Raw genomic sequence first — 10,699 nt, forward strand, 5'->3', positions numbered from 1 at the left:
ACTCCCGTTTTCCTGACCCCAGCCTTCCTGTGTGTTTGCATGTAGCCGACTTCACATTGTAATGATTTTAGCAGTCATGGAGAATGGGGTCAAAATAGTGCCCGATTAATTTTCATTGCAGCTTTAATTTGAAAGGTTTGGCACTGGAGCTGAAAATCTGACCCAAATGTCCATATTGTGTGTGTGAGCTTTGAGGTGAGCCGCAAGGTGTCCTTAAGGGAAATCCCAAGTCTGATGATTCAAATGCTGCCCCCGTTTGTATCAGCACATAAAGGCGAGCGAGGTCAGGCTATTAGCTCCACCTCAATAGAACAAACGTTGCCTCTAACTGTCAGTCAAACCTGAGCTTTTCATTTTTCAGCGGTCCAACAACATGCGCGTACCTTTGCGCGTGTTCTCTGTGACGTCCACACCAAACTGGATGATGTCGCCCGACAGAACCTCGCAGGGCGGACTCTCTTCAGAGCCCCGACTCAACCGCTGGCTGTTAATAAAGGTGCCATTGCTGCTTTTTGTATCCTGCAGGTAGAACTGACAGAGAGAAAAAAAAAAGGTTAAAATTAGACAGGCGCCCAATTTCAAAATGGTGATGGCAATAATGTGTGGAAATAAGCAATGAGATAAATAGAATTAAAAAGAATTGAATTTTGGTTTTGTCCTCCTGCATTAATTGAGTGGCCATTGCGTTGATGCTTGGCCACATGCAGGCAGTCTAAGACAGTGGGCTATTTTGTTCAAGCCCTCTCTTCGCACACCAGAACAGCACTAATATTAGTCGTTCCATGCAGAGGATAAAGAATATATATGATTGTGATTGGCTGCCGACCAGTCCAGCGTGTGCTCTGCCTCTCACCCGAAATCACCCACAACCTTATTGAGGACAAGCACTTTCAGAAGATTGATGGGTGGAGTCTCTGTAAATATTCTGAAAACCCGTTTCCTTGCCTGTTTTTGTACACAGCGTGGCCGTCACTCAAGTTTACACAGGAGACATGTTTTCTTCTTGAGACAACGAACTATACATGTGAATGAGATCAATGTCAATCAAGTGGGAATCGTCCGTGTTTTCGGCATGGTGATCATTTATCCCCACCAATCAACACTATTGTAAACATGAAGCAGGTTCACAGAAGACAGACAGCCGCGGCTCTCCTCACACAGGAACAATGGCACCACGTGCACATTAACGGTGAGAACACCGACGACAACAACAACATCAACAACTCATTAATTCCGTCCTTCATCCACACGCCAGTCACAGCGACGGAGCGTGAATGTCGAGCACATACTTACAGAGGCAAGTAAACACACAAGATCATGCGCGCAGGCTACTGGACACACACGCACAGACACAAACCCACACAGTACACAATGTGATATAAGCGCCTGATAGTGGTGGTAGTGGTCCTGGGAGGCTGGCTGGTGCTTCATCCGTCATCTCGTCATTGTGACTGAAAACAAGACCGCGTCGATCTACCGGAGACGCGTCACAGAGAGTTTCACTGATCTCACCATTCATCAGACCGCAGTGTGCCCACCCGCAGTGTGTGCGCGCACACATACACACACACACACACACCTCTTGTCCCCATGGTAACCTGAGATAAGGCAGGAGGGACCTAACTTCAGAGCCTTCCAAAAAGCAAAGCCCCAACAACACACAAACCATGCAGCAGATAAATTCTTATAGCCCTCATGAGGTGTACCGAGCACACACACACGCACACAGACGGAGGGTCATCCGTTCATCTTGTAAACATATCGGCCATTTTCTATTCATCTCCGCCTGTCCATACTTTGGATGGAGAGGCAGTTCAAACGCACGCAAAGCTAACCTTAGCTCAACTTGGCTGCGGGGGGTTCACGTTCCTATCTGTGACTCTGACTGGGTGTGGCTTTAAAAGGCGGGGCCTGGTAGGTAACGTAGGAGTCAGTCAACGAGTTTGGCGAGTTGGCTGTTGTGAGCTGAGGTCAGCGGGTGGCTGTTAATTGGCTAATCGTAGTCTGCGCACTGACTTGAGTGCCTGTGTCCATGCAGCTCATGTACGAATGTGTTTTATGTTTTTGTTTCCAGTTTTTCAATAAAGCAATTGAAAGTTAGTGGTGAGTGGCTGACTTTATCCTTGAACCCCTGTGAGGCACTGAAATCCCTTCTAACTAGCGGTGGTATGCAATAATGAATTAGCTAACATCTTATCTTATCTTATATTTACGTTAACTTTTGTGGGCACTGACGTGCGGTTGTGTGAACCACTTTGGCACTTTGCCTTTTTTTAAGAATGACTCTCAAAATTGGAAATTTGCCATCTTTCACGTACTCCATCCTCCTTGCTCAGCGCTGATTTACTTTGCTAACGGAATGGTTTAAGTTATTTGAAGAATCCATGCACGTCTAAGACTTTATTTCAGCAACTAAGTTGTTTTGGTAACGTTGAAGATCATTTTCTGCAACACTATAGTACTGCATCGAATGTCAATGTGAGAATGATGCGCACAGCTTCTTATTTCTGCTGTCATGAATGCATCACTTGTCAACCCCGACTGGCATGTTTCATTCCCACAGCTGCCAGATTTCTACACCCACTCTCGGGACATTTCTCTGGGATACTACAGATATCCTATTTTCCTTCCTCCACCATTTATGGATATAAGGACCAAGTTCTATAAATCAAGTTTCCTGACAGCCAAGGTCTAGAGCAGGGGTGTCCAAACTAGGTCCTCAAGGGCCCGTGTCTTGCTTGTTTTCCCCGTCTTTTCCTGCTGAAAAACATGATTCAAAGAATCAGCTCATCAGCAATATCTGAAGAAGCAAGAAAACGATCACGGTCGTTTGAACTCAGGTGTTGGCAGCAAGGAGAAATGGAAAGCAAGCAGGACATCGAGTTTGGACACCTATGGTCTGGAGACTCCTCTCGGAGAAATAGACCCCTGAGATTTTTTCCGCATCCGATCAGATCACGGCTGCGTGTCGTCTACTTTCCACCAGCAGAACAAAAACAAGTGGAAAATCTCCAGCCTGCCGTATGTGTGGCCGCACCTGAAGCCTGAAGCAATCTCGTGACTCATCAACTGGAGGGTGTGTTGGTGATTTAAATACACAGCGAAAACATCTTATGTTTGCTGAAAATACCCTGGAACAAAAAGAAAAAAAAAAGCATGGCACCACACCTCGAACCCATGAAAATGTGTAAATCGACACTTTGGCGGCTTATGCAACTTCGTCGATTATCAACATTAATAAAGTACAAACAGAATGACAAACTTGAGCAAAAATAGTAAAATAGTCCAGTACAAGTAAGTACACGTTGGCCTGGTATTTATGTGCCAACAAACCGCCAAGACGATAACACTCACATGTGTCTAGTTTTATTGGACTTAACTGCAGCATTTGATACAGTGGATCACAGTATTCTGCTGACTCGTTTGCAGCACTAGGTGGGCATTGGCGGCAGTGCTCTTGAGTGGATTAGGTCCCATCTAGCTGACAGAACCTTTTGTGTCAGCCTTGGCTGCTCTGAGTCACGCACTGCTCCCCTGTCATGTGGTGTTCCACAGGGCTCAATTCTGGGGCCTCTGCTGTTCTCACTGTATCTGCTCCCATTGGGTTCCATCTTAAGGAAACATGGCATTCCGGTATTTGTCTTACTGTTTATTGTGCATGTTAAATTCCTCCATGTACAGCACTTTGTATGTAGCGATGGCTGTTTGAAAGTGCTCTATAAATACTGTTGACTTGACTTGTTTTCCCAACATTCCTCTCTCACGACAAAAAAAATATGCAGGACTCTAAACTGCCGTACGGGGCCAAGGAAACCGGGCAAATGGGAGTTCCGAAATTGAGCGATGGCTCCCGTTGGCTATGTGCTGGACTGACTTCAAGCACTGTGCCTAAACCAGTGGCAGGAGATGCACTTTGAAGTCCGGCGCGGGTCCCCCTCCACCACTACAAAACATCTTGAGCACCCTCGTTCACGTTAGCGGTTATCGGGGCGCAATTGCAATGTTCCATCAGCTAGCTATGCCGACACTATGATCGTCCAATGTGGCCATTTTAGAGGGCCTTGATATTGTATGCGAGTGTGTGCATGTCACAGAGAAGGATGAAAGAGCAAGGACGCGGAAAAAAAGTGGATTGGGGCTTCAGGCGAGTGGACTGCTTGACAGCACCTTGCCATGTCGTCGTGTAGAAAAGCCACCCAATGACCCCAGCTGAATATATTCCAGCTACCAAAGGCTTTAAGTGGATATATTTCAGCGCCTCAAACATGTAGCGGGACTTAGGGGTAAAAAAAATTACATTAAAAAATGCTGGATGAAGTAGCATTCACTCCACCGACAGCGTAGTGGGCGGGGTGTGGTTTTAGTGAATTCAGTGGAGACGCCCACCGCGTTTGAGCGAGAGGAGAGAACGGCTCGACTTTTCACGACAGGCCGCGGGATTAACGGAAAAGCACTTAACAAGAAGGAAGCCAAATTGTAAATGCACTCATACAGTAATGGAGTTGGTGGGGGGCCCCCTTCATGGCAATAAGGTGAAATTCCATGTTGATCATTTCCAGCCCCAAGTCCAAAGTACAAGCGCATGGAAAAGTTCATGTGGTGCAAAGGATCAATGCTCCACGGACGGGAGCAATGGAACAGTTTACAATTGACGAGGTCGAAAGAAAACGCCAGGGGATTATGTCCTTTTGGATAAATATTGAAGATGTCACGACCCAACAGTTATGACGACGTCCTCTCGGAGGAAAAAGCTGGTGTGATCCAGTCATCTGTCACGTGGATGAGCGAATGACGCTGGTGGTCCTCAATCTGCTTTAATCTGATACAGATCTGCCTGAGTGGACCACTGAGTGGCTTAAGAAGGCTTCAGCTTCTTGAAAGCATCCTTTAGATTAGGTCTTATTAGTTATTGGCGGACAATGAAGTGACTTGCAAGGACTTTGTTCCCTCATTATAAGGAAACTTCAACATAACTCCAACGGGCAGTCCAAAATGCGAGAGACAACTGGATGCAGTTTGTAGACGACGACACTTATTTCAGAGTCCCTTCAGACATGCGTGCCACCAGCTGTGCTCCACTCGCTCATGTGGAGCTTCCGTCACAGGAGTCGGGAAGTCGTTGAGCTTGTCATCATACATAAAACATATGCTTTTTGCGATTTTTCATCCTGTTTGGAATCAGATGAATGAGGTATTGTTGAATTGTGTACTATAGTTTGCCAACAGATAATGTATTTCACGACACCATCGTAACCAACCAGCGGTGCAATCTATTTGCTGGAGCTAAACCAAAACAAACAAATAGTATGTTATGGCTAAGTGTAAAAAGTGTAACTGTGCAAAACACCCAGCCATTTTCCGATCATCCGTGCTTACACTCACGCCTCAAGACAATTTTGAGTGTTCAATCAGCCTGCCATGCATGTTTTTTGGAATGTGGGAGGAAACCAAACTACCCGGAGAAAACCCATGCAGGCACAGGGAGAACATACAAACTCCACACAGGAAGGCCGGAGCTGGGATGGAACCCACAACCTCTGCACTGTGAGGTCGACACGCTAACCACCCGATCACCGGGCCGTCCTAATTGCAAATCGGTTCCTCCATAAACAACAACAACAACAAAAACTCAGTCAATGCTCGTGAAGTGACTGTTTTACTGGATCTCTGCGTAAGAGTCCAACATGAGTTGTGAGGAGGATCGGAAAAGTTACCCATCCTGCTCATTAGGGTTCGGCAATAAGACCTTAAAATACGACAGCCACACCTCCTACCCCCCACAAAAATCCCACTTTCGACCAAAATATTTCTGTCTCTTGTGCTTACAGAAACGGCAAATGGCAATGACAAGATTCAAAACAAGTTTGACTTGTTGTTTTCCCCTTCTGGGATTCATTTCATGATCCATTGAAAAAAATGTCCTTCCGTATAAATGAAACCTACAAAATCAACACTGCTACTCATTGGCTTTTGTTGACTGGTTTGCTTCAGATCGAGACCCCCCCCCCTCCAAAAAAACACTCTGTTGCCATCAGCTTGTTAACCGCACAAGCGCACGTTAAAATCTCTCTTAAAGGGCAACACTTAATTAAAAGTATTGATGATTTGAGAAGCAACTATTCAAGATTTCACCGCAAACGCTTGAAAAACGCCTGAAGCTTGACGTGATTTTCATAACACGGTTCAAGCGGCGCATACTAGCAAGTCGGGTTTGGCCGTCATACACTCCTACCTTTGAATATCTGCCGCCGTCCGAGGAACACAGTGAAATTGTGGTTCACAATATCAAACTCACATGAAGTGCACAGTCATGTGATGAAAAAAAAAACAGGTTTCTTACTGCAAGAGGAAGCTACTGTTATTGAGCAAACACACCGCTACCTTATTTCTGTGTAGTCAACCCCAGTTCATCATCGTTTGTTCCACAGACACCCACGACAGATGAAATTGTTTCGACAAAGACAACGTAAAAAAAATATATGTATTTTTTTTGTGTGTATTGTTATCTCGCGTTGTTGGAAGCTTTCCATGAAAATGAATGGTCATTTATGGTAATGACAATAAAACAGGAATGAACAAAGTTGAAGGTTGGCCCTTAATTGGGAATTTCACAGAGTTTATTTTGAATAAGGATTACGCTGTAATACAAACCAAAAAAAAAAATGGACCAAAAAAGTGTTACAAGCTGTAGGTCGGTCGATTATTTTTGTCATGAACCAAAAATGTGGATGTGGAAAACAGCCATTTCCAAGTGCCCGCATTCCTTCGGGTTGGTCTAAGCCTGTGAATCCCTGGGCCTGCTGGACCTGTTCTGTGGCGGAGTGACGACAGATGCTCCACGACGACCCGCACAGATTAAACACGTCTGCTTTAGACCTCCCATGTGGGGATTTTAAGAAAAGAAGAAAAAAAAAACACACCCACACTTTAATTCGCTAATGACGATTAAGCCTTGCTATAATGGTGAGCTTTGGCGTTTTTACGAAACGTTACACAGATCCGATCGGCTGGATCGGGAGATAGTTTGCATTTCGATGGAAAACAGATGTATTGTCGTAATTTGCTGAAGGATCCAAGACGTCATTGACTTGATGCACAAAATAGATGACAGCAATCACAATCACATTCATTCCAGGCAGGTTCTGTTTCGTTCAAAGCCATGGTTAACAATCCAAGGTTTCTCACTATATACGGTATTTTTAATCCAATATTTGTGGTGGAGGCGGGATAAACTTCACGATCCTCTCACGCCGTTACAGGATTCCCTTACACACAGGCAACGTCTCACCTCTGTTACCGCAGCGGGAACAAAAAAGGTAGAACAATTCCAGGTGCTGCTGGAAAGGGTGTAAAAACAGCGACAGGAATGACATGTATGTCGCCGGTTTGAAAATGGCTCGGCGCAGCCCAGTTTGGCCACAGGATTATTGGCTCGCAGGTGCTTTGTCAAGCGGGCATGACTTGAGTAGCAAATAATTTGGCACACATCTCCATAAATCCCAAACCATTCCAGGCCTTCTTTCCTTCAGCTGTGTAATAATGAGGAAAACAGCATGTGTGTCTTTATTTAAACACAGCCATCCCTTGGGTGTGAGGGACATTTCCTGTACTGGTTTGAGATTATTTATCACCTTCCAGAACACAAAGTTGGATTTGTCTCTGCCGCAGGACGGACATGGACCTTTAAAATAACCTAATTTGTTCGGTTTTAATCAAAAGTTCACACTCAGGGGGCACTCTGCCCAAGGGGGGCGGGAGGCTGTCTAACCCCCCCCACCCCCCAAAAAAAGAAAAAGCTTGTGTGTGTATGTGTGTGTGGTGTGGGGGTGAGGGGGGGTGTCTGTTTGTGCTGCGTGTGCTAGTGAAAGGCCTGCTGGTAATTTAAACATGACTCAAGACTCTGAGCAGGCCATTTGTGGAGTTGGAGCCCGACGACGAGGCGATCAGACAGGCTTGCCGACGGCGGTATTTGGATGTCCTGCATCTAAGGGTTCTTTCATGAAGGCACTCCTCGGCCCCTATTTATGCAGCATGTTTTTTCTTGCTTGATGCAGTTCCTCTGGCCAGTTGTGCACATGCTCATCTGGCGCGGATCACATCAACTGCCCAAACTCGGTTATCATATGGATTCAATGGGCACGGGTTGAGTGAAACGGGTCGAGTGAAATGGCAGTGAAACAGGCCAAAATCCAGAGAGTAAGGCAGGGTAATAGTTCCATCCTGGGTGTGTAGAAATTAGTGTTAAATTGAAACATTCGCGCTGAGTGGCACTTGAATCGAGAATGCACTCAAACCTGCTGACTTTCCATCAGCTCTCAAAGTCACCACAAGACCAGCATGTTGTTATACAGTACGCAACAACTATTTGTGTCACCCTTTCATAAAAAGAAAAGATTTCAACTTGATCAATCAACTACTGTCCTTTTATGATTTGTATGCATTATTTTGTTGACAGTGATCCACCGCTTTATCACAGTTCTCTTTTCACAAAAAATGTACCTATTTGAGTTTTTTTTCCACAGAAATGCTCTAAGCTACCTCGAGATGGCGCCAAAGCCCTCTCAAATAGTAAAGTAGTAGAGTAATTGCTCTCATGTGTATATTTGAGTGATACAGCCCCACTAAGAGAAGCTTTGTGTGTCGGGTGGAGGAGCTAAGTACACCCTGGGTAGTTAGTGGAAGTTAAAGTCTTGTACGTGCAAAATTCTAATCAAGTTTTAAAAATAAATATTTAGATGATGCAATGAACCTGCAATAAGTAAATTGCGAAATAGTGCATTCTAAATATTTATTAACGGGAGCATCAATGACTCATGGTTGTTTGCTTCCGAGCTGAGAAGCTTTTTGGTTTGTTTAAACTGTTATGAATGTGTTCCTGTTCACAACAAAGTGAACCGACTATACAGTAGTACCGAACCATGACTTTTTGGCCGTCACGCATCTTACCTTGGCAGTCTTGTGGTCAAACCAGACCAGAGCGTGGTTCCTTGACAGCACTTTGCAGTCAAAGGTGGCGTTATTCTGCGCCGGTCGGCAGCGGGCCACCGACCGGCCGATTTTGACAGGCTCGTCCAGGTACACATGCCTCTCCTGGAATGGGTGCGAGTTGGGTCGGCAGGCGAACACGGCAAGCGCTGAAGGCATTGATTTTGGCTTGAGAGTGTTACTCCAACCGGACACGAGGGACAGATTTTCTTGATCCAGAGTGGCAGGCGTCGTGTTCCGATCCCCCAAATGAATAATCAACTTTATCTGGGGCTTGCACTCAGGTGCTGCGGTTAGTCTCCTACTTTATTTTGTGAGGGAGGGTGAGGCATTAGCTAACAAACATCGTCCGTTGCGCGCAGTTCAGGTAGAAAAACAATGCCAGTCCATGTACATAACGACAGTCGGGTGAGGAGTGCCATGTGTCAGGACATGCATGACTGAGTATCGAAGGGACAGTCTGGCAAACAGCCCCCCACGTCCATCAAACTATTCCAGTGCTGAAGCAAGGAGAGAGGGATTGGTTGCTGCTGTGCTACAAATACAATCTTGATTACTTTCTTGTGGCCAAGATAAATCTATGGGGAGTAAGGGGGGAGTCAACGCAATGTCTTGGCGCCTGTTTTTGCAGTGCAACTGCACACATGCACTTGTTTTTTATGTTATATATTTTTATGCAAGTAAGGGGGTTAAGATTTGCTCTTCGAACTCCTTCGAAAACACAAGTCACCAAGCAAAAGGCAGCCACAGAACGCAGTTAGAGAATTAAGATGTTTGCCAGGTAGATGAGTTAAATCCCTTCCGTCCTCCCATTAAGTAATTCCCTTGAATTTATTTTTGGGGGAAAAAACACACTCACTGGTCGGGGTTAGCAGTGCAAACTACGGGGAGGGGGGTGCTAATTGGCAAGCTGGCCAGTAGTAAAGTGGACAAGAGAAGCGCTAACGCGGCTAGGAGGCTAGGCTCGGCAGCTAAGCTAATGAGTGCTCGCAAACTTATCAACCGGGCCCAGGAAGGCTCTCCGCGCACCCTTCTCGACCAACTCGCTTACCAAGTGGGAACCAAATGCCATTTTAGTCGCCCCCGCAAGGCGCTAATCCCCGTCGTTCCACTACTAGCGACTCGGTGAGCTGCCTTATCTTTCACCAGCTAACCGGCTAAGTGACAGTCAGAGGGGGAAAAAAACAGGGGGACTTTATTCTTCTGCGCCCCCTGCTCGGATCCACGGAAAAATCCACGGCCCTGGCCCACCGCCCGGCGTTGTCATGCGCTGCCCTCGCTCTGGCTCCAATCTCCAACTTATTGTCGTCGCCTCAGTGCAGTTTCCTGGTCGGAACGTACAAGTTGTCCTCCTCCGCGAGTTGCGGCCGCCATCGTGTAACCAGAGAGCCGACTCCTGTCGATGCTGCGTTCATGGACACAAGACATCAACTTCCCCTGGCCGCTGACCTCATCAAATCCCGCCAAACACTTGCGTAATAAGTACTATACGTTTTACAACCAAACATGCTGTGCAAAACAAAGTGTCACAGTATTTTTATTTGTATTTCATCCAAATTTGAAATCATACTTGATCAGAATCTGAAGAAGCCTTCACTTGACTGTTATATTTGATATTTTCGTATTTCACCACATATGGTGGCTGAGTAGGATGACGTACTATCAAACGCACTTCTCGGCCACCGTAGAGCTACAGTTAGGTTTATTGTTTACG

General features: G+C 45.9%; 1 protein-coding gene across 14 annotated transcripts in view; it reads right to left on the reverse strand.

The window, feature by feature from the left end:
• slmapa (sarcolemma associated protein a) overlaps window positions 1-10,414 on the reverse strand; it is a 28,969-nt gene extending 18,555 nt beyond the window's left edge. For 6 of the 14 annotated variants that reach the window (XM_052076406.1, XM_052076404.1, XM_052076402.1 and 3 more), the window contains exons 1-2: window positions 8,947-10,414; window positions 384-531 (exon numbers count right to left, since the gene is read on the reverse strand). In XM_052076406.1, the coding sequence (XP_051932366.1) occupies window positions 384-531; window positions 8,947-9,144 (346 nt within the window). In that variant the 5' untranslated portion in view covers window positions 9,145-10,414. Of the gene's footprint in view, window positions 1-383; window positions 532-1,361; window positions 1,653-3,037; window positions 3,059-6,232; window positions 6,397-8,946 lie in introns of those variants that run through there. The other 8 variants (XM_052076405.1, XM_052076403.1, XM_052076411.1 and 5 more) reach the window with 4 other exon arrangements.
• Window positions 10,415-10,699: the final 285 nt, after the last annotated feature.

This window comes from Hippocampus zosterae, chromosome 9, assembly GCF_025434085.1.
Source record: "Hippocampus zosterae strain Florida chromosome 9, ASM2543408v3, whole genome shotgun sequence".
Lineage (NCBI taxonomy): Eukaryota > Metazoa > Chordata > Actinopteri > Syngnathiformes > Syngnathidae > Hippocampus > Hippocampus zosterae.